Here is a 25,309-nt window from a genome sequence, read left to right as displayed (position 1 = left end):
AGTGGGGGAGCAGCCTGAGACATGTCGAGCTGGATTGGTCTGGGAGATGCCCCTTTTCCCGGCGCGCGCATAATTGCGAAGGCCCCCACCCGGCTACTTTTGGATGCCACCCGGCTGGAAAAAATTTCTGGGGAGAACACTGGTGTACTGTACAGATGACAGCGCCCTGTATCGCTCTGGTAATAGACCTGCTGGCTGGGGATAATAGGGACTATACAGATATTATTATACTGCTATCTGCATATGATATGTGTATATAGATCACTATTACACATCAGTGTACTGTACAGATGACAGTGCCCTGTATCTCTCTGGTAATAGATCTTGTGGCTGGGGATAATAGGGACTATGCAGATAACAAGAGATATGGTAAGAACTTACCTTTGTTATCTCTGTTTCTACGAAGTCCATAGGGTCCACAGGGTGACCTTGGGGTATAGCTGGATCCTGGATCCTCGGGCACCACGGAGTTAAAGCTTTCAGCTGCTCCCAGGATGCACTTGGGTCCATCCTCCCCTATACCCCGCCCCCGAGCCACAGGCACCTCAGTTGGTAAGCAGCCCAGGCCGGAGGAGGAGACGAAACAGAGAGAAGGAAGACTGGAACACACAAGAACCATACTCACAGAAATGGGAGACGGAAAACCGGTGACCAGTCACAGAGCCCATATGAAGCCAGGTGCGTCAGGGTGGGTGCCCTGTGGACCCTATGGACTTCGTAGAAACAGAGATAACAAAGGTAAGTTCTTACCATATCTCTTGTTTTCTACTTCAGGGTCCATAGGGGTCCACAGGGTGACCTTGGGGATGTCCCAAAGCAGTCCAACTAAGGGCGGGGACGCTCCTGTGCTGATAGGAGAACCCGGCGCCCAAAGGATGCATCCTGAGAAGCAAAGGTGTCAAACGCATAGAACCTCAAAAAGGTCTGAATGGAAGACCAGGTGGCCGCCCTACACAGCTGAACAGCAGAGGCGTCACGGCTAGCAGCCCAAGAAGGGCCCACAGACCGAGTGGAATGAGCCTTAACAGAGGCTGGAACAGGTAAACCCTCCTGCATATAAGCCTCAATAATAACAGAACGAAGCCAACGGGCCAGAGTCTGTTTGTTGGCAGGCCAACCCCTCTTGTGAAAACCAAAGAGGAGAAACAAAGAATCCGAGTTCTTCACCGAACTAGTCCGGTCCACATAAACCTGGAGTGCACGGACAACGTCTAAGGAAGCCTCCCCAGCCGAAAGATCAGGCGACTGAAAGACTGGTACAACAATTTCCTGATTAATGTGGAACCTGGAAACCACCTTAGGGAGAAAATCAGGACGAGTGCGAAGCACCGCTCTGTCCTGATGAAAAACCAGAAAAGGGGGACGACAGGAAAGCTCCCCCAAATCCGAAACCCTCCTGGCAGAAGCAATTGCCAAGAGGAAAACCGTCTTAAAAGTTAGCCACTTGAGCTCTACTGACTCCAAGGGCTCAAAAGGAGGACCCTGTAAGGCCCGAAGAACCACCACCAAATCCCACGGGGCCACAGGTGGCACAAAGGGAGGCTTGATTCTTAAAACACCCTGGAAAAAGGTGTGTACATCCAGCATAGCAGCAATCCTGCACTGGAACCACACCGACAGAGCAGACACGTGCACCTTCAGTGAGGAAAGACGTAATCCTAAATCCAAACCCGACTGAAGGAAAGCCAGAATACGCGAAACCCGGAACACCTGGGGATCATATCTTCTGGCCTTGCACCACTGAAAGTAAGTGTGCCACACTCTGTGGTAGATCCTCGCGGAAGCAGGCTTGCGCGCCCTCAGCATGGTAGTAATAACGGAGCTAGAAAAGCCCCGAGACCTCAGGACGGCTGTCTCAAGAGCCACGCCGTCAAAGATAGTCGACCCAGATCCGGGTGAAGACAGGGCCCCTGAGACAACAGGTCCCGTCGTTGAGGTAGGAGGTACGGAGCGTCGATGGACAGGCTCCGCAGATCGGAGTACCACGGCCTTCTGGGCCAGGCTGGGGCCACCAGGATCAGTGTGCCTCCGTCCTGCTTGAACTTGTGCAGGACCCGAGGCAGCAGAGATATCGGAGGGAACAAGTAAGCCAGGCGAAACAACCATTTCACCAACAGCGCGTCTATTAGACTTGCGCCTGTGTCCCTTGTCCTTGACCCGTATACGGGCAGCTTGTGATTGTGATGGGACGCCATCAGGTCCAGTTCCGGCAGCCCCCACTTGCCACGAGTAGTTGGAATACCTCTGGATGAAGCGACCATTCCCCGGGATGCACGTCATAACGGCTGAGGAAGTCTGCCTCCCAATTGAGGACTCCCAGGATGAAGACTGCCGAGAGAGCTGGAAGATAGCGCTCCGCCCAAGCCAGGACGCGGGAAACCTCCGACATCGCAGCTCGACTGCGAATCCCTCCCTGGTGATTGATGTACGCCACCGTGGTGGCGTTGTCCGACTGCACCTGAACGGCCCTTCCGTGAAGAGCGGTGCCGGACGACTGCAGGGCTCTGTACACTGCCCGCAGTTCCAGGATGTTGATAGGAAGAATCGCTTCCTCCGCCGACCAAAGACCCTAAAGTGACAAGGAGCCTGTCACCGCCCCCCAACCCCGGAGACTGGCATCTGTCGTGAGCAGAACCCACTCCGGGATCCAAAAGGGGCGCCCCTCGAGGAGATGAGCCGTCTGTAGCCACCAGGCCAGGGACAGACGCACCTCCTAGGACAACACCAGCATCTGAGAGCAGATCCTGTGTGGCAATCCGTTCCATTCCGAAAGAATCAGCCTCTGCAGGGGCCTGGAATGGAACTGGCCAAACTCCACCATGTCGAATGCCGACACCATGGACCCCAAAACTCTCATCGCTGAGTGCACCGACACTCTGCCCCTGCTCAGACAACTGTGAATCCGCAGCTGTAAGGAGGAGACCTTCTCTGGAGTCAGAAAAATCCCCAAATGAACCATCCGCTGAGATGGGATGAGGGAGGACTTCTTCCAGTTGATCAACCACCCGTGCGCCTGTAGACAAGCGACCGTCAGGTGGAGATGCTGGATCAGTACCTCCGGGGAGCTTGCTAGCAAGAGGAGGTCGTCTAGATATGGTAGCAACCGTATTCCCTGGCTCCGAAGGTGAGCCGCCATGACCGCCATCACCTTGGTAAGTACCCTTGGTGCCGTGGAGAGGCCAAAGGGTAGAGCCCTGAATTGGTAGTGGTTGTGGAGAATAGCAAACCGCAGAAACCGTTGGTGCGAAGTTGCTATAGGCACATGGAGGTAGGCGTCCTGGATATCCAGGGAGACCATATAATCCCCCGGTTCCATCGCCAGAATGATGGAACGCAAAGTTTCCATCCTGAATTTGGGAACCCTGAGAAATCTGTTCAGGGACTTCAAATTGAGGATGGGGCGATGAGAGCCATTGGGTTTCTGCACCAGAAACAGCGTAGAGTAATACCCCATCCCACGTGAGATTGTGGCACGGGTATAATGACCCCCGCCGTCAGCGAGGCCTCTATGGCTTCCTGAACCTGCAAGACCTTGGTTTTGTCCTGAGAAGGACTCGTGCAAAAAAACTGGCGAGGCGGCCTGTGCCGAAAAGACAGGGCGTACCCCTGGGAGACCACTTCTCGCACCCAGGCATCTGTGGTGGTATTGTGCTAGCACTGGGCGAATTGAAGAAGTCGGCCTCCCACTCTCAGGTCCCCCAGAGGGAGGCCCTCCCCATCATGCCGAAGGCTTATATTCTTGCTTGGAAGAAGGGCGCCTAGCACTCCAGGCTTGCTTCTTTGGCTTTGAGGCGGTCTTGGTTGCGGACTGCCTCGGGAAGGACTGACCTTTTGCCTTGCCCTGAACCCGAAAGGAGCGAAAGGCCGAGCTCCGGACCTTAGCAGGTGTCGTAGCTGAAGGGAGGAAGGCTGACTTGGACTTTGCCAGGGTATCTACTATTTTGTCCAGGTCCAGACCAAATAGTAATTCTCCATTAAAAGGTAAGGCCTCCAAGCCTTTCTTTGAATCAGCGTCTGCTCTCCAAGACCTCAACCACAAGGATCTGCGAGCAGACACTGCTGCCGCCGAAACCCTAGAGGTCAGCAAGCTAGCATCCAAAGATGCTTCTCCAATGTAGTAAGTGGCATCTCTCATCTGTCCTAACAACGCCCTCTGGACATCCGGAGCTTCATCCATAAACGTATCCTCCAAGGCGTTGGCACAACCCTCAATGGCCTTGGCCACAGGAGATGGCCATGGACGGCCGGGCCACAGCCCCTGAGAGAGAATAAATAGACTTTAGACAAGTCTCCACCTTCCTGTCCGTAGGATCCTTCAGCGAGGATATAGACGGCAATGGCAAAGTAGCACTCCTGATGAGGCGTGTTACATGGGAATCAACCGCAGGCGGAGTTTCCCATTTCTTACAATGCGCCTCCGGAAACGGATAGTTGGACGCCAACCGCTTCTGTGGCAGGAATCGCTTACTGGGCGTCTGCCAGGCCACCGCCATGTGATCCGTCAACTGATCAGACAAAGGGAACGCTGCAGAAGTAACCTTAGCTTTTTTAAAACTAGGATACCTCGACTTGGGAGCGGGAGTCTCATCCTCAATCAGAAGAATGGCCCGCACCGCCCTAACCAGAGCCCGCACATTTATGGAAGACTTAGTGTCTACCTCCTGGACTGAGGCATCTGAGGCTGAGTCATCCTGCACCTCGCCATCATCCGAGGACCCCTCAGAGTCCGAAAAATGCGCAGCCTGCGCCATAACTGTGCGTTTAGACGCCCTGGAGGGCACGTCGCTGCGCAACATCGACTGAAAAGCCGAAGATGCTGCCGCCAAATCTTGGACAGTGTGGGAAAGCGCATCCACCCAGGGTGGAGGAGCTGCCACAGGAGCCTGAAACGGCACCACAGCCTGCTGCGCCACCGGGGTGGACTGTATATACATTGGCAACCCCGCATAGGGACCAACAGGCTGAGACCCCGGGGGAGTCTGCAATAATTGTGGGACGGTAGGCTGGGGCAACGCCCTAGTAGGGACGGCAGTCGGGACCGACAGACGGTCCGCGATGGACACCAGCACCTGGGAAAACATCGCCCATGGTGGCTCCTGCGACATAGGAGGTTTAGACTTACCAGGGATCGCCTGGCACCGTCCGCACAGGCCGTCCTGTGACAAATCCTCCCTATCCACTCCTGCAGAACAGCGCCTGCAGGAGAACAATACCGGAGTCACGGAGTGCTCAATCTCCTCCTCAGACATGACCGACTATATAATTAAATATACAGTTATGACACAGGAAGAAAACGTGCGCACTCACCAGTGTGCTGGACAACAGCCCACAATATGGTACTGTGTAGCACACAACCATATGTGACGGACCTCACAAATACGTGATCTATATAAGTGAGGTCAGTAGAAACACCCTTCCCCCGCACACCTTTAGGGCTTGTAGGAGAAGGAAAGGGATAGGAATAAGCTGACAGTAAGTAGAAATTAGCACAGACAGGCAGCACTAGCAAAAGTCACATACCATGCAGGAAGATATACTCACTGCACTTTTCCACTACAATCAACCTGCCCAGATTCAGTGTCTGGGAGGGCTATAGTGCTGTGTACACTGTCCTTGTCGGGGGAGAGGTACACAGGGGGACCGGTCCGCGTGCTCCCTGAGAGTATCCGCACTGCCACAGAGAAAATGGCCGCTGGAGACCTCAGAGGAGGAGTGGCCGTGTAACTCCAGCTCAGCGACGCCAGACTACGTGTTGAAAGGCGCGCTGAGCTGAGGGGAGGAGCCGCTAGACAGGGAAGGCTTCCTCCCCTGGCTAGCATATTAACCCCCAAGGTTGCCGGCATCCTGCTTGCCTTATTTGCTTATTTACCCTGGTGGTCTGGCGGGGTATGCCTCCGCTGGAGGGGGGGCCCGCCGCCACCGCTAGCGCCCCCGGTCTGTCCCCTAGAACCGGGGGCATGGGACTGCATTTTTAAAAGGAACCCGTGCACCGCCGCTAATCAGCGGTGCGCGGCTTACCTGGATCTCCCCGGCGTCTCCGGCAGCAGTCCCGGGGGAAACCAGAGTCTGGCTAGTACAGACTCTGGCTTCCCCCGCCGCGATCCCCAGTTCAGTGCTGGCGTCGCAGCGCCAGCAGGGAGAAGGAGCGGCAGCGTGGGCGTCTGTACAGACAGCCCATCGCTGCCGCTCTGAAGAAAAACTTATTGAAAATAAATTTAGAAAAAAATAAAAAGCTTTAGGGGGCTGCTCCTGCAGCCCCCCCCCCCCGCAGGGTGACCCGACTCCGGCCGGGCACCATCTTAAACTGAGGTGCCTGTGGCTCGGGGGCGTGGTATAGGGGAGGATGGACCCAAGTGCATCCTGGGAGCAGCTGAAAGCTTTAACTCCGTGGTGCCCGAGGATCCAGGATCCAGCTATACCCCAAGGTCACCCTGTGGACTCCTATGGACCCTGAAGTAGAAATTATTATACTGCCATCTGCATATGATGTGTGTATATAGATCACTATTACACAGCAGTGTACTGTACAGATGACAGCGCCCTGTATCTCTCTGGTAATAGATCTGCTGGCTGGGGATAATAGGGACTATACAGATATTATTATACTGCCATCTGCATATGATATGTGTATATAGATCACTATTACACATCAGTGTACTGTACAGATGACAGCGCCCTGTATCTCTCTGGTAATAGATCTGCTGGGTGGGGATAATAGGGACTATACAGATATTATTATACTGCCATCTGCATATGATGTGTGTATATAGATCACTATTACACATCAGTGTACTGTACAGATGACAGCGCCCTGTATCACTCTGGTAATAGATCTGCTGACTGGGGATAATAGGGACTATACAGATATTATTATACTGCCATCTGCATATGATATGTGTATATAGATCACTATTAGACATCAGTGTACTGTACAGATGACAGCGTCCTGTATCTCTCTGGTAATAGATCTGCTGGCTGGGGATAATAGGGGCTATACAGATATTATTATTCTGCAATCTGCATATGATTTGTGTATATAGATCACTATTACACATCAGTGTACTGTACAGATGACAGCGCCCTGTATCGCTCTGGTAATAGATCTGGCTGGGGATAATAGGGACTATACAGATATTATTATTCTGCCATCTGCATATGATGTGTGTATATAGATCACTATTACACATCAGTGTACTGTACAGATGACAGCACCCTGTATCGCTCTGGTAATAGATCTGCTGGCTGGGGATAATTGGGACTATACAGATATTATTATACTGCCATCTGCATATGATATGTGTATATATAGATCACTATTACACATCAGTGTATTGTACAGATGACAGCGCCCTGTATCTCTCTGGTAATAGATCTGCTGGCTGGGGATAATAGGGACTATACAGATATTATTATTCTGCCATCTGCATATGATTTGTGTATATAGAATGATAACATATTGGCCAGGTTAAGGCCACGTAATACAATCCAGGGAAAACAATCAGATGCAGGTGGTTAAACAGGGAAGTGATATTAACTCCTGCATGTGAGGAGACAATGTCAGATACAAAATAAAGGACAGTGTCCTAACACAGATGTGGCGCAAAGAGCATTTGATATGTGTCTTGGAGGAATAATAACCCCCGGCCAGGAGAGGAGCATTGGTGTAACCTTATGTAGTACAGTATTGTGCGACAGCCCCTGAGTCTTATCGAGCTGGGTCACAGGAACCTCTGACAGACACTGACCAAGGCTCTATGGTTGGGGGGAAAGGGGAGACTTTCTGGCCACTCAGCGTTGCATGTCTCACTGTGTTACATGTGTTCTCTGTGATGTCTATTATATTTATTCTATTTATTCCTAGAAAGTCCTGCTGTAAGGAACGAGAGAGTCTTTATTACACATCACATGTTCTGTATTATTACTGATTCACTGATGATGGACAAGGACGGGAGTCACCATACTGAGAGGATCTTACAGCTCACTTTGGAGATCATCTATGTGCTAACTGGGGAGGTGAGGGGATCTGGAGGTGTCACATTGTCATCACTTATATCTATAGTAATAATACAGGGACATGAATGGGGAGGTGAAGGGATCTGGGAGTGTCACAGTGACATCACTTATATCTATAGTAATAATACAGGGACATGACTGGGGAGGTGAGGGGATCTGGGAGTGTCACAGTGACATCACTTATATCTATAGTAATAATACAGGGACATGACTGGGGAGGTGAGGGGATCTGGGAGTGTCACAGTGACATCACTTATATCTATAGTAATAATACAGGGACATGACTGGGAGGTGAGGGGATCTGGGAGTGTCACAGTGACATCACTTATATCTATAGTAATAATACAGGGACATGACTGGGGAGGTGAGGGGATCTGGGAGTGTCACAGTGACATCACTTATATCTATAGTAATAATACAGGGACATGACTGGGGAGGTGAGAGGGTCTGGGAGTGTCACAGTGACATCACTTATATCTATAGTAATAATACAGGGACATGACTGGGGAGGTGAGGGGATCTGGGGGTGTCACAGTGACATCACTTATGTCTATAGTAATAATACAGGGACATGACTGGGGAGGTGAGGGGATCTTGGAGTGTCACAATGTCATCACTTATATCTATAGTAATAATACAGGGACATGACTGGGGAGGTGAGGGGATCTTGGAGTGTCACAATGTCATCACTTATATCTATAGTAATAATACAGGGACATGACTGGGGAGGTGAGAGGATCTGGGAGTGTCACTGTGACATCACTTATATCTATAGTACTAATACAGGGACATGACTGGGGAGGTGAGGGGATCTGGGGGTGTCACATTGTCATCACTTATATCTATAGTAATAATACAGGGACATGACTGGGGAGGTGAGAGGGTCTGGGGGTGTCACATTGTCATCACTTATATCTATAGTAATAATACAGGGACATGACTGGGGAGGTGAGAGGATCTGGGAGTGTCACAGTGACATCACTTATATCTATAGTAATAATACAGGGGCATGACTGGGGAGGTGAGGGGATCTGGGAGTGTCACATTGTCATCACTTATATCTATAGTAATAATACAGGGACATGACTGGGGAGGTGAGGGGATCTGGGGGTGTCACATTGTCATCAATTATATCTATAGTAATAATACAGGGACATGACTGGGGAGGTGAGAGGATCTGGGAGTGTCACATTGTCATCACTTATATCTATAGTAATAATACAGGGACATGACTGGGGAGGTGAGGGGATCTGGGGGTGTCACATTGTCATCACTTATATCTATAGTAATAATACAGGGACATGACTGGGGAGGTGAGGGGATCTGGGGGTGTCACATTGTCATCACTTATATCTATAGTAATAATACATGGACATGATTGGGGAGGTGAGAGGCTCTCGGAGTATCACAGTGGCATCACTTATATCTATAGTAATAATACAGGGACATGAATGGGGAGGTGAAGGGATCTGGGAGTGTCACAGTGACATCACTTATATCTATAGTAATAATACAGGGACATGACTGGGGAGGTGAGGGGATCTGGGAGTGTCACAGTGACGTCACTTATATCTATAGTAATAATACAGGGACATGACTGGGGAGGTGAGAGGATCTGGGAGTGTCACAGTGACATCACTTATATCTATAGTAATAATACAGGGACATGACTGGGGAGGTGAGGGGATCTGGGAGTGTCACAGTGACATCACTTATATCTATAGTAATAATACAGGGACATGACTGGGGAGGTGAGGGGATCTGGGGGTGTCACATTGTCATCAATTATATCTATAGTAATAATACAGGGACATGACTGGGGAGGTGAGAGGATCTGGGAGTGTCACATTGTCATCACTTATATCTATAGTAATAATACAGGGACATGACTGGGGAGGTGAGGGGGTCTGGGAGTGTCACAGTGACATCACTTATATCTATAGTAATAATACAGGGACATGACTGGGGAGGTGAGGGGATCTGGGAGTGTCACAGTGATATCATTTATATCTATAGTAATAATACAGGGACATGACTGGGGAGGTGAGGGGATCTGGGAGTGTCACAGTGACATCACTTATATCTATAGTAATATAGGGACATGGCTGGGGAGGTGAGGGGATCTGGGAGTGTCACAGTGACATCACTTATATCTATAGTAATAATATAGGGACATGGCTGGGGAGGTGAGGGGATCTGGGAGTGTCACAGTGACATCACTTATATCTATAGTAATAATACAGGGACCTGACTGGGGAGGTGAGTGGATCTGGGAGTATCACAGTGACATCACTTACATCTATAGTAATAATACAAGGACATGACTGGGGAGGTGAGGGGATCTGGGAGTGTCACAGTGACATCACTTATATCTATAGTAATATAGGGACATGACTGGGGAGGTGAGGGGATCTGGGGGTGTCACATTGTCATCAATTATATCTATAGTAATAATACAGGGACATGACTGGGGAGGTGAGGGGATCTGGGGGTGTCACATTGTCATCAATTATATCTATAGTAATAATAGAGGGACATGACTGGGGAGGTGAGAGGATCTGGGAGTGTCACATTGTCATCACTTATATCTATAGTAATAATACAGGGACATGACTGGGGAGGTGAGAGGATCTGGGAGTGTCACATTGTCATCACTTATATCTATAGTAATAATACAGGGACATGACTGGGGAGGTGAGGGGATCTGGGGGTGTCACATTGTCATCACTTATATCTATAGTAATAATACAGGGACATGACTGGGGAGGTGAGGGGATCTGGGAGTGTCACAGTAACATCACATATATCTATAGTAATAATCTAGCAGCAGAGAGACACTCTCAGATATTAGTATCAGTCCCACAGTCCTCCCTGGAGTTGGGATTTAGTACATTGCTCGCATTATGTTATTTTATTTTTCTCACTGAAACACAGATGTCGAAGCTGCAGGATATACTATATATTTTACATTTTCCTATATATAGGAGAGTTACAAGACTTTTCATTGTGAAATAGTGTTCTTGTATATTATGCAAAGTTATCACCTGAATAAACAGCCCCCTTTTAGGTGGAGTTTAATTGGCCGTCTCATTGATGTCTCCTCCAATACACAGAATTACACAGTAGTGAAGAAGACATCCGGTGAGTGTGAGACACCCAGCAGCTGTACCCGCGTTTCAGGAGGACTGAGCAGGACCCAGAGCCCCATCACGGTGCCTCCACCTCACTCACTGATACATGAGAGATACAATGACCAGAAGATCCTGGAACTCTCTAACAAGAAGGTGACTGCTGAGAATAGGACATTATACAGTAACACCAGGGGATGTGGCAGGGTGATGACTATCATTATGTGTGTCAGGTTCCTATAAGGTGTCAGGATTTCACTGTCCATATCTCCATGCAGGAGGGGGAGTATATAGAGGAACACAAGGAGCAGTACAAGGACGTGATGATGGAGGCTCACCGGCCCCTCACATCACTGGGTAAGAGGAGACTGTCATTTATTGAACAAGGGAGGGCAGGTATCATCTGATAATCACATATATATTGTACAATGTACTCAGTCACTGTATGTCTCCTACAGATAGAACGGGTAACAGAAATACCCCAGAGAGATGTTCCCGTCCTCTTTATTTCCAGGATTGTACAGAGAAGAATCACAGGATTCCACAGGAGCATCAGGTAGGTGAGATATAGGGTATCACCAACATACTATAGTTACTGTTTTTTATATATTGATATTATACTGTATAATGTCAAATAATGACATCACACTTTATGCAATTTTGTATTCTCTGATTTAATTAGGATGAAGATCTGATTAATATTATGACAAATTATGTAGAGGGTGAAGACAAGACATATGTGACTGATAATAAGGCAGAAGATATAGAGGGAGAAGAAGAGACATATGTGACTGATAATGAGGCAGAAGATATAGAGGTAGAAGAAGAGACGTATGTAACTGATATGAAGGCAGAACATATCGAGGTAAAGGAAGAGACATATGTGACTGATATGAAGGCAGAACATATAGAGGGAAAAGAAGAGACGTATGTGACTGATAATGAGGCAGAAGAAGAGACGCATGTGACTGATATGAGGGATGAAGATATAGAGGGAGAAGAAGAGACGTATATGATGTGTGATCAGCAGTGTAAAGAGGAGGAAATACCTACAGATATCAGCACAGGTGAGTAATAAACACTTACTACAGAAAAGAGACACATATTCTCCTTGCTCAGTCACTGCTACATTCTCTTCTGTTAGTACAATCTAATGAGATACATGTATCTGCCCAGTGTGGAGCCAGGAGCCATCAGCCCCTATTATACTCCTGTTCTCCCCCTCACATCATGTCACTGTGTGTTACCAGCCCAGAGATCTGACCAGTCTCCTCCCCACACTCTCTGGTGTATCTCATACATCAGGAGCCATCAGCCCCTATTATACTCCTGCTCTCCCCATCACATCATGTCACTGTGTGTTACCAGCCCAGAGATCTGACAAGTCTCCTCCCTACACTCTCTGGTGTATCTCATACATCAGGAGCCATCAGCCCCTATTATACTCCTGCTCTCCCCCTCACATCATGTCACTGTGTTACCAGCCCAGAGATCTGACCAGTCTCCTCCCCACACTTTCTGTTGCAGACTGGTCACCATTCCCCTACCCAGCCCTGCTGCCTCCCAGTTCTGTGCCCTGCGCTATTCCCCTACCGAGTCCTGCTGCCTCCCCCGCTCTGTGCCATCATCATTCTGTGTTGCTCTGTCTACTGGGGCTACTCTCCCTGAAGATGACCAGAGGTCGGGTGTGGTCAATATCCGGCTCTCCAGCTGTTGTTGAACTACAGATCCCAGCATGCCTTGCAATACTTTTAGCATGGCCAAATAGCAAAACTGTGGCAAGGCATGCTGGAATGTGTAGTTCTACAACAGCTGGGGGCCGCTAATTGCCCACCCCTAATATAGAAGCTGCTTTTGCTACATATGTATCCTCTTACTACTTTGTGTAGTGTGGATGCAGTTGTTGGTAATTAGCCCACAAGTTTCCCATGTGTATGTGTGAGGGAGGTGTAGATGGATATTGTGGTTCACAAACATCACTGGCTAATTAAGGGCTTCCTGCTCTGTGATGATTTCTAGGGAGCGTTACCCAGCAAAGTCTGCATTTGGGAGGAGATATATACATTGGTGATGTGCCATCTGCCTGTCCCTGGTGCTGGGTCTATGACATGTGCTGATAATGTGCTTGTGCCATTTTCTACCAATATTTTATCTGTTCAAGAGTCTTAATTGTAGAATGTGCATTTCTACTTCAGGGTCCATAGGGGGCCCACAGGGTTGACCTTGGGGTATAGGTTGGGAACCAAATCCGGGCACCACGCAGTTAAAACTTTGAGCTCTGGGGACGACCGGAGGCGCTAGTGGTGGCGGCGGGCTCCCCATCCATGGAGGCATACCTCGCGTGTCCACTAGACCACCAGGGATTATAGCGGCAGCGGGAGCCGGTATCCCGGGGGGTTAATTTGCTAGCCAGGGGAGGAATCCTTCCCTGTCTAGCGGCTCCTCCCCTCAGTTCAGCGCGCCTTTCAATACTACAGTCTGGCGTCGCTGAGCTGCTTCCTCCGCGGGCCACTCTTCTTCTGTGGTCTCCAGCGGCCATTCTCTCTCTGTGGTGCTGCAGAACTCCTAGGATAATAGTGAGCCCAGTCCCCCTGCGTACCTGGCCATTTGGATGAGTGTACACAGCGCTATAGCCTTCCCAGACACTGAATCTGGGCAGTTGAATGTAGCGACATTGTGCAGTATATTATATGTCATGCAAATGTATGTATATATATTTTTCTGCATTGTATGTGACTTATGCTAGTGCTGACTGTCTGTACTTTTTCTCTCACCTGTCAGTGTATATCTATCCCTTTTCTTTACTATCTGCCCTAATACAGGTGTACCTGGGGTGGTTCTGAGACCTCACATATATATACTTGTTAATATTTGTGAGGTTGGTCACATACTGCTGCGTGCTGCACGTTGCCATATTTTAGATGGAACTGTGTGTTGCATACGCTGATAATGGGTCCCTGCAGCTAATCTTAGCGTCAGTCAGGACCGGTATGGCGCTGCTTAATATTTCCGTCAAGATAGTCAGATATATCTGACCAGGAGATTGCACACGATACTGCACCCATTATTGCTATCCTGCAAGTCAGGGCCTGCAGGTATTAGTGCGGAGGATTTGACTCAGAAAGGGGCCCATTGTCGTAACTCGCTTAGGGTTACTTCACCATACTGCCCTTTTCAACTCTGGGTATCTCGCAGTTTCTTGCACTTTACCCCTGTGTCACAGACTATCGCTCCCTGCCGGGGTTTTTCACAGTACATGAATTACCTCTGGTACCACAACGGTCATTCCCCTTGCAGGGATTACCACAACGGCCACCCTGGTGGATGTTGTTTTCTACGAAATACTAAATGGCGTGATATACGCCCTGTGGTTACTTCCCAGTGGCTCTGCCGTGAACTGGATGATGTATTGGGCTCTTTCCCTCTCTCATGGGGGGAGCCGATTTCAAGTATAATTATCCCTGCTTTGGGGCTGGTAGCCAGGTTCATTCTGGATATAGAGAATGTCGATCCTGCACCTGTATCATACATTCCCCGTTTCTGCCCAGCGGGTGGATCTCATGGCGGGAGTCTGGCTGTCGCCAGATACGAGGGATCACAAAGGCCTCCTGTTTCCCATTCCCTGAGGGTCCTCACAAGTAATAGAAACCTCCTTCTGGAGTGGATTTGTATGTTAATCGTCGGGTTACAGGCATTAATATGACTCCCATCCCGGCCTGGACGGATTTTACGGATCCGTAGGTGGTAACTTTGCCTGAAATCAATGTACTCGTTTTCAGGGCCTGTTGCCCGTCCTACCATGGCCATCGCATGGTTGGTTAATACTGTTGCATACTGGGCTGATGCATTTGTAACGTTTTTCCCCTCCAACACGTCTGGGGTTCAAATGTCTTTTGCCGCTCACATAAAATATGCAGTTGTCATATGTGGGATTACCTACATTGGATGCCGGTCTTCTAACTTTCAGGGTTTCGGCCACGACTGTGGGTCTGATTCAGAGCCGGACGCTATTTGCGCTCGCTCGTCCAGAAAAAGGGGCTGGCTATTTAAATTGACCGTTCGCTCTTTGTGGTCTGTTGACGCCTCTATGTCTGAACGAGCGAACAAAACATGCGGACGTTTTTTTGTAAAAAACGCCCCCTGGCCGCTCGCATCATACGTCATCTCCTCTATTTATTAGATTAATCGAGTACATCGAAAGGCGAATGAACTGCTCGCTATTCTTGTGGTTGGATTTTCCTACCGCAATCATGCGAGCAGTTCTGGCTAAAAGTCACCCAACTGACGTGGTCGATGATGCTGCTTTGTTAATTATGCACACCCATAAAACGCCCGTTTTGACCGTTTGGCACGCCTGCGTTCGGATCTCCACTCCCCATTTTCAAGCACCTTCCCCTGTTACCACCCACAAACGCCTCATCCTGTCAATCAAATTAGCAGGCATTCGCTATATTGCGAGCACACGATTTTCGACCGCACTGACTGGTTCGCGCATGCGTACTAAAACCCATACGCATGCGCAGATGTGCGAACATCGCTCGGAACGAACGAGCGGCCGCTTACGAGCGGCTCTGAATGAGACCCTGTATCCGCCGGAATACCCTATGGCTGCGTTATGGGAAAGCAGAGGTGCAGACTCCTTCCATGGGGAAGATCTTGTTTGGTCCTGACCTTGACAAGATTGTTGCATCATTGGCAGTATCACTAATGGAGAGATACCGTCTTTAGCTACTCCCACTATATTCGGACTAACTCTGTTAAGTCTTTTTGTCCTCAGGGTCAGTCTATAGGCCTGTTTTTTCCTAGGCTCCACGGGGGCCACCATATCCAGTACCGAGCAGTCCTGGACTTCCAGACGACCCTGCTTCTACACCTGAGGATAAACCTTCAGCCTGACAGGACAGGTCTACATCTGGGGGATTCCAGAGTGAGATACTGATTCTCAACGGCCTCTCATTGCTCGGGCGGCCTCCTCACAGGCGTTGTTACACGGGCCCTTCTTCAGACCCGATCAGGGCCTTACAAACCCAGAAAGCTATACAGTCTTTGCGGTAAGCAGAGCTTTTTCGGCCAGCCTCACTATCTCAGCGAGGGACTGGTTGTTCTACTTTCTTTCTGGGGCAGTGACCGACTGGTCCTCATTTGCCTATACTCTGTCTGAAATCCCTGAATCAGTTTCCAAGGGTGCCTGGACTCAGTTGGAATCCTCCATGCTCCATCATCCGAGGTTTGGAACCTGGGGACTTTATGGTATATCTGAGTATTCAGGATACGTACCTACGGGTACATACAGAGCCCCCTCTCATCAGCATGGGTTCAGGTTTGCTGTGCCACAACAACACTTGCAAGGGGACTGTCCTCAGCTCTACCGGGGTTTACCAGCTTTATGGATTTTCTGACAGTTCACCTGTTCAGTGTATCCGAATGCTCCTTTATCTGGACGGCCTCCTGCTTTTAGCAGGATCACCGAGGTACTTTACCGCCAGGTCAGGATAACTGTGGCTTCTTCTCGGCACAGATAATTAGTCAACGGAGAAACAGTCCTCCCTGCATCCCTCACAGGATATTCTTCATCTGGGAGCACTGCTGGATTCTAAGAATCTGAGAATTTTTCTGGCGTAAGACAAGATTTCCACTCTTCAACTTGGAGTGTGCGGATGTCTACGCAGTCGACATATGTCATTACTCTTTGTGATGCGCGGTCTACCAGAGTGTCTACCTTTTGGTAGGGTGGAATGTGCTCAGTTCCATTCCAGGCCTTGCCATAATTGACTCCCCTCCAGATGGATCGAGTTTTTTCCATCGGATCGTTGTTCGAATGATGATGCTCTCTCCGGAGGCGAGTCGGTCTCTGTCCGGTTGGCTATGGCCATCTCGTCCAGGGTATTCTTTGCTACAGACAGTGTCTGGTCCGCATTCGTTTCGGGGCAGTTGGACGTTTGTCGCTTCCGCCCTGCCACTTAACTTGTTGGAACTTTAGGCTGTCTTGGGCCTTCACTCTGGCCTAACCCATATGTCACGGTAAACCTGAATAGGTTCAGTCCGACAGTGTCACAACAGTGGCTTCCATCTAGGCAACACTGGTAGTTGGGTGGCAATGACAGGAATGTCATACATTCTGACATAGTCCAAGGGTCTTCTCCTGGCCAACTCTGCAGTGTTCATTCCGGGAGCTCTCCATTGGGAAGCGGGCTTCGTCAGCCGTCATGACGTGCATCCCGGGGACTAGTCTCTTCTCCAAGAGAGGTTTCAACTCCTGGTGAGCAGAGGGAGCCTCCCTGAGGTGATTGATCCTCATGGCCTTTTGACTCTATCACACACTACCGGTGTTACAGTCCAGCTCTAGGAGTACTGAAGCTACCTTCAGTGACTCTTTGTCAGTGAAGTGGTCCTTCCACTTTGTGTACCTGTGTCCTCTGGTCTCCCTTCTTCCTCGAGGTCTTCGGAAGTTTAATTCGAGACGGAGGGGCTTTCCTTCTGGTGGCTCCAGTTCGTCTCAGACATCACTGGTAGTAAGATTTTCGGTGTCTCCTCATCGATGCTCCGTTCCTACTGCTTCACTATCCGGACCTGTTGTCTCAGGGTCCTTGTTTTTCCCTGGACCTGGATCGTTTGTCTTTGACTGCGCCCCTACTGTGGTCCTAGGGCTTCCCTGGCTCTGTCTTCATTGAGATGTTTAGAGCAGATAGGCCAGACTTTGCTGGGATCTACCACAGACTGTGGCATACATAATTCTTATGGTATCGTACCTGTCGATACGATCCTCCGGTGTCCAGGATTTCCAGATATTCTGGCATTCCTTCCAGCTGGCTTGGGTTTCACCCTTGGCCTGGCCTTCCTGACAGTGCGGATCTCTACACTGTCAGTATGGTTAAGGTATGGAATTGCTCCACTCTGGTATCCAGTTCATCCTTTGGTGTGTTTTCTGGATTATGCCTCCATTTGTCCTCCCTAGGGACTCCTTGGGAGTTAGTAGTGGTTCTTCGTTCCCTCCGGGGACAGTCGATGGAACCGCTGGTTGTGATAGCCATTACATGGTCTATTGCTTAGGCTCTCTCTTTCTCTCAGAGTGTTTATATCAACCAGGAGAGTGTCTGAATTGGGAACGTTCTCATGTGGCTCCCTCTTCTGGAGGGCATCATGTCAGGATGTGAGTTGCTCTCGCCCTATGTTTCTTCTTAATGTGGTTTTTAGGTTCCATATTATTCTGGAACTTATGGTACGGCCATTCAGTCCCCAGTCCTCTCGGCTTGTGTGGCCTCATTGACTGTGGTCCGGCCTCTTTGGATTTATGTGATCCGTTCAAGTTCCTTACGGAAATCGGACTCCTTATTGGTGGTCTGAGATTTCTGGTTTTCACAGGGAAGGATGGCCGGCCTATAACCAAATGTTGGCTGGATGGCCTCGTATATCTTCCTCAGGGGCCTACCCATGGGTAGGCCTTTCTGTTGTTGATGCTTGTTTTTTCTCGGGCCATGTAACCCTCGTGGGCGGCTCGCTGTGGCGCCTCTGCTGTTTTGCTTTACTAGGTGGCCACGTGGTCTTCTGTCCACACCTTCTTTAAGGTTTTAGGCATTGGTTTCCTGTGCCTCTCAGGATGCTTCCTTTTTGGCGACGGATTCTCCTCTCAGCACAGGAGCGTCCCCACCCTTGGTTGAACTATTTTGGGACATCCCCAAGGTCAACCCTGTGGACCCTGAAGTAGAAAACAAGAGATATGGTAAGAACTTACCTTTGTTATCTCTGTTTCTACGAAGTCCATAGGGTCCACAGGGCGCCCGCCCTGACGCACCTGGCTTCAAATGGGCTGTGTGGCTGGTCACCGGTTTTCCGTCTCCCATTTCTGTGAGTATGGTTATTGAGTGTTCCAGTTTTTTGTATGTATATGTATGTCCATGTGGTAGGGAATATAGATTGTAAGTGAATCTCAGTATGTCTGTGCAATATAAAGTGCTTCTCAGTGTGTCTGTGCTATATAAAGTGCTTCTCAATATGTCTGTGCTATATAATGTGCTTCTCAGTATGTCTGTGCTATATAAAGTGCTGCTCAGTATGTCTGTGCTATATAAAATGCTTCTCAGTAGGTCTGTGCTATATAAAATGCTTCTCGGTGTGTCTGTGCTATATAAAGTGCTTCTCAGTGTGTCTGTGCTATATAAAGTGCTTCTCAGTGTGTCTGTGCTATATAAAGTGCTTCTCAGTGTGTCGGTGCTATATAATGTGCTTCTCAGTATGTCTGAGCTATATAAAGTGCTTCTCAGTGTGTCTGTGCTATATAAAGTGCTTCTCAGTGTGTCGGTGCTATATAAAGTGCTTCTCAGTGTGTCTGTGCTATATAAAGTGCTTCTCAGTGTGTCTGTGCTATATAAAGCTCTTCTCATTAGGTCTGTGCTATATAAAGCTCTTCTCAGTATGTCTGTGCTATATAAAGAGCTGTGATTAATAATAATACAGTTATTGTATTTCCAGCAGATGGACGCACAAGCAGGAATGCCTTGGAGAGAGATCCCTTCTTGCCTACAGATATTAAAACAGAAGATAACATCACACAGGAATCTCCAGGAGATAATCCGGTTACATTAAATATACATCCAGTACCTCACAGTGCAGATATAGCATCTGTTCACTCTAATTGTAACCAACGTTCTCCTGATACCCCAATTTTTGTTACACGTAGTACAGCTTATACACCTATTAAAATATTTCCCTGTTCTGTGTGTGGGAAATGTTTTCCACAGAAATCAGTGCTTGTTATACATCAGAGAAGTCACACAGGTGAGAAACCATTTCCATGCTCTGAGTGTGGGAAATGTTTTACAAACAAATCACATCTTGTTACACATTGGAAATGTCACACAGGTGAAAAACCATTTCCATGTTCTGTGTGTGGGAAATATTTTACACGAAAATCATCTCTTGTTGCACATCAGAGAAGTCACACAGGTGAGAGGCCATTTCCATGCTGTGAGTGTGGAAAATGTTTTACACAGAAATCGATCCTTGTTAGACATCAGAGAAGACACACAGGTGAGAAACCATTTCCATGTTCTGAGTGTGGGAAATGTTTTGCACGAAAATCACAACTTGTTAGACATCAGAGAAGTCACACAGGTGAGAGGCCATTTCCAGAGTGTGGGAAATAATTTACACGGAAATCACAACTTGTTAGACACCACACAGGCGAAAATCCATTTCCAAGCTCTAAGTGTGGGAAATGTTTTACACGGAAATCACAACTTGTTATACATAAGAGAAGACACACAGGTGAGAGGCCATTTCCATGGTCTGAGTGTGGAAAATGTTTTAAACCTAAAATGAACCTTATTAGACATCAGCTGTCACACAGGAGAAAAGCATTTCTATGAGCTGATACAAAATAAGGTTGTAGCAACCCTCCAATCACACAGTAATTTAACATTTGCAGTTATCCATCTGCAGATAATTGGGATGTGTGTCATTAATATAAAAAGAGGAGGGTGTACTGCATTAGGGAAATCTAAACAATAATTAATGTATGGCTTAATAAAGATGCATTAAAATGTGCTATATTTAATATGAACACTCCCAGGGACGGTGACAGATTTCGCCATCTATACCTCAGGAGGTGATCTGGATAGACCAGAACTCTTTTATCCATATGTGTATGTATGTGTGAATATACATCTACCATTCAGCTAATATATATATATATATATATATATATAAGTTTTAATATGTGATGTCATCCAAATCCATCCAGTGGCAGATCCAGAACAGACTCTCTGAGTCAAAGTTCTGCCCAGCGTACACCGAGAGGTCCGACCGGGACCCTAACCCCCTAGTATGTCTTCTGGGATACAAAGTTACACTCTGAAGTTTTCATCCAAATTATGTGATGTCCAATTCCATCCAGTGGAAGGCCCAGAACAGGCTCGCTTGATTAAAGTTGTCCCCGACGCACTCCGCCGTCACCAGGACCCGAATTTAGAGGTTGGGGTATGAAGAATTGAATCTCTCCCTCCTTTCAGCTCCTACTTCCATTACACCTCTCATCACAAACTTCTCTCTGCCTGCTTCCCTTTATCACCCCCTGCCCTTCTCTCTAACTGATTCCCTCTCACACCCTATACCACTAACTGCCTGTGTACCTCTCTAATTCCCCCTGTTTACCCCACTCTCTAACAGATTCCCTTCCCTCTCTCTGATTTCCTCTGACCTCTCGATGCTGAAAATGCCGGGAGCATTGCTTCCCAGCTGCACTGCAGCTTACAGTCAGGACCAGCCGCCAGCCAATCCCGGCTCGGGCTGCCAATCAAAAGAAGGGGAGACTTTTTAAATCCTGTGCTGGCAGTGAGGCAATGAGAAGCTGCCACTTGGCAGCTTCTCATTGGCTGGCAGTCTGCAAGCTGCCTTTGGCTGGTCTGCCAGTGCTTTCTTTAACCTGTAGTGCAGCTGGGATCTGATGCTTCCAGCTCCGTACCAGCACCACCACCAATCAAGATGTGTCCCCAGCGGGACACATCTCCAGACAATGCAGCTGCTGTTCCAAGGCTGGGATACCATACTCCATCCCAGCGTCGGTACATTCTCTTCTGTGGCAAATATGAAGCGGCAGAATGTCATAGCACCCCACTTCTACCACTGTGTGTGTACATATATGAGAAAAGGTTCTGCACCATTTGGAGCCAGGGAGACCGCTCTGTACAGGTGAGCCCAGCTAGTGTGTTGCCAATGGCGCTGCAAATATTGACTCTACGAATATTGGATTCTTCTTACTTACAAGTACATATTCAGATAATTCTCAGTGCCTATCTCTCCTACTCAAAGACCCCATTTCAGTACAGTCTATGCCGCAGAAAGCCCAAAATGTCATATGTTATCTGCAGGATTCTTGCATTGCATGTGGGATTGCAGGAAAATTATAAAGTTTTGGCATAAATTATTAACTTGTTCCATCTCAGTAAACCCAGACCCAGAAGCTGTATTTGTTCAGATTTCTCAAATTGGGATTTAAACCTTAATAGGAAACAGTTGATTCCGCTGCTTATGATTATAGTAACAGTAGCACAGAAGATGATGATCATTGGATGAAATCATCCTCTCTGTCTATTTCAGAGGTTAAACTGAAGCTAATCCAGCTATTATATTTTGATAGAAGAGACACGTTCCCAGATATTAACAAGGGAGTGGAAAATTTTATAAACAAAGGTGCTATTATATTGAGTCTCTAGACTCTGCATCCCAAGCCCAAATTTTAAAGATCTTTGAGAGCACAGATTGGTACCTATATAGGCTGCTCTCGGCAAACTGGAATCATGCTCTAAGAGCACAGATGGGTATCTATGTAGGCAGCTCTCAGTAGACCCACATCATACTCTGAGACCACAGATTGGTACCTATATAGGCAGCTCTCGGCAGACACATCATACTCAGAGCACAGATGGTACCTATATAGGCAGCTCTCGGCAGACTCACATAATACTCCTCATTGAGTTCTCTTATTTTCAGAATTCCAAGATACTGTAGAACATTTTATATATATGCATTATGGAACATCATATATTCTTATAGACATAGGGCCTGATTCTGACCTGCTCACGAGCGCTGTACGCTCGCAAGCAGGTCGATGGTGCCTAAGTGCGCATGCGCGAGACCCAGCGAGCGACGGGGAATCCGTCGCTGGGGGTCTCGCACCAAAGGGGGCGTGCTGTCGATAGTGAGTGATAGCACTCCCCCTTTGATGGAGGTGCCGGGGACGTGGCTGACAGACGGAGGCGTTCCCATGGGAACGCCCACCGTCTGGGTCCGGCCCCACTGACATCACTAGTGATTCAGTGGGAGTGATTTTGGCTCTGATAGAGCCAAAATCACTCCAGGGCTTGCGGCAGCGAGACCCTACCGCAGGGTCTCGTTGCAAGCCCGATGGTCACGATGGTCTTGACCATCGCGACCACCATCATGGACGCTCGCATAAGCTGTGGGTGGTAACCCACAGCTATGCGAGCGTCCAAGAGGCCGCTCCAATTTTAGGTAGGAGGGCCCTGATTCAGAGCGAGCGCTCTGGTCAGCGCGTCTGGCTCTGAATCAGGCCCATAGTGTGCCATTCCATGTAGTAAGAATAGCGTGTTGTTTATATGGTTACTAATTCTGTAGTGTTTTTTTTTTTCTATTAAATACGCATATATGGATTGGGTACAAATCTTCCCTCCCCTCTATTCTTATGTGTTTTCCTATTGTTATCCCTCCTTTCTTTTATACTTTGATTTATTGTAGTGAGTTATTAATGGTCCCTTTGTATAGGCAATATAAGTGTATATATACTGTAATTATTGTGATCCCTGCCTATTTTGGCATCAGAGTGTATAATTGTCTATGTTTTCTTGCTTACTCTAATGGTGGGCATGCTGTTTTGTGTGACTGGACATTTCCCTTTCTTATAACAGGGATCAAAGATATTTGTACTTGTTATTTAATATGGCATACATGGCTATTGTTCTCAGTATTATATTCTGTTTGTATGATGAAAATGTTAATAAAACCGATTGAACTAACAATTGGAGGTAGTTCTAAATCACAGTGAATATATGGTTTATGTGTTATATACACAGTGTCTGTCACCTAGAATGTATATAAATCTTTGTAATAGAATCACTGGTAAAGTGCACAATAAAAATGAGCTGCGGTGATGTTTCCTGGCTGCTGTGTGGCTGGAGGTGTCCATCTACCGCAGGAGAGGGACCTCTTACCCCGATCCTATGACAAGTGGTGGAGAATGTGGGCATACACACTGAAAATTGCAGCAACGGGAAAAGTTTATGTTTGAAATGTAAAATGACAGACACCAATTTGTTGTTTTGGACATCAACTTGTATCCTGTAAAATCCATGGTGATGGCATCGGCAGATGCTTAGGTAAAGCCAGATTTTGCTTTAAACCTACACCCAAAGATAACATAGAAGAACGGTGTTAGACCTGGCTCATGGTCACATAACTGCAGGTCACCTAGGGGTAGAAAAAAACACTGAGCGAATTTTACAGATGTTTTCCTGGCCCGGAGTTCATAAAGAGGTATCTGAATATTGTGCATCCTGCCCTGAATGTCACTATCATGCTCCAAGGCCACATTTTAAAAGTGCCCTTGTCCTATTGCCCATTATTGAGGTTGTGTTTGAAAGAATGGATGGATTTAGTTGAACCTCTAATGAAATCTGCCCAAGGCCATCAATATATTTTGATGATAATGGATTATGCAACCAGATACCCAGAAGCACAATACATCAATAAAGACCATTGCTAGAGACTAAGGGCCTGATTCAGAGTTGGGAATAGAGTGAGATATCTCTCTCTCAACTGATCATCTTGGTGAAACTATGCTGCACGGCAGGTGAGGCAGATTTAAAATGTGCAGAAAGATTTAAATTTGGGAGGAGTGTTTCCAAACTGACATCTAAATTGTAGAGTAATAATAAAGCTGTGCAGTATTTGTGGGCTACATGTAAAAGCAGCCAGTATTTACCCCATATGCAAAAAAATTTATGTATTTACACCCCTTGCATTGCAATATGGTTTGTTCAGGTTCACAGTTAAGTGCAATGCCTCTCTCTATTCCCAAGTCTGAATCGGGTCCTTAGTCCATGTCTTTAGCAGGTTGGGAATACCTAAGGATATCCTCTGACCAATGTACCCCCTTTATGTAAAAAATCATGAGTTATGCACCTGTTTAAAATTACTCAGTTAAGAACCTCACCTGCAGACTGATGGGTTAGTGGAGATGTTTAACAAAACTTTAAGAAATATGTTAAAGAAAGTGGTGGATAAATATGGAAGAGATTGGGATTATTTATTACCTTATTTATTGCTGACCATAAGAGAGGTTCCCCCAATCCTCCACAGGGTTTTCACCTTTTGATGTGTTGCATGGGAGACATCCAAGGGGATTACTGGATATTGCCAAAGAGAAATGGGAGGGGCAGTCAAGTCCATATAAAAGTTATTGAACATGTTTCTCAAATGCAGGAAAGAATTGATGCAGTGGTGCCGATAGTGAGAGAGCACTTGGAACAGGCCCAGCAGCAGGTGTACAATCGCAATGCCCAGTTACGTGTATTTGCTCCTGGGGACAGAGTGCTGTTTTGGTTCCCACAGTAGAAAGAAAACTTTTGGCTAAATGACAAGGACCCTTTGAAATC

The 25,309-nt window shown here is 47.7% G+C and overlaps 2 protein-coding genes across 2 annotated transcripts in view; one reads left to right on the top strand and one right to left on the bottom strand.

Moving 5' to 3' along the window:
- LOC148500910 (uncharacterized) overlaps positions 1–25,309 on the top strand; it is a 542,640-nt gene that overhangs the window by 2,805 nt on the left and 514,526 nt on the right. Inside the window, 5 exon segments of the mRNA XM_088451185.1 lie at positions 7,862–8,013; positions 11,127–11,297; positions 11,420–11,498; positions 11,600–11,697; positions 11,863–12,087. Of these exon segments, the coding sequence (XP_088307311.1) occupies positions 7,906–8,013; positions 11,127–11,297; positions 11,420–11,498; positions 11,600–11,697; positions 11,863–12,087 (681 nt within the window). The 5' untranslated portion in view covers positions 7,862–7,905.
- Positions 1–25,309, bottom strand: part of LOC148500914 (uncharacterized) — a 243,827-nt gene that overhangs the window by 31,702 nt on the left and 186,816 nt on the right. The gene's annotated exons all lie outside the window — the stretch shown is intronic.

The sequence above is a fragment of the Taudactylus pleione genome, unplaced genomic scaffold (genome assembly GCF_031769625.1).
Source record: "Taudactylus pleione unplaced genomic scaffold, aTauple2 ptg000540l, whole genome shotgun sequence".
In the NCBI taxonomy this organism is placed as follows: Eukaryota; Metazoa; Chordata; class Amphibia; order Anura; family Myobatrachidae; genus Taudactylus; species Taudactylus pleione.
Note: the sequence above shows the minus strand (reverse complement) of the source record. Positions and strands in the feature narration are given on the sequence as shown.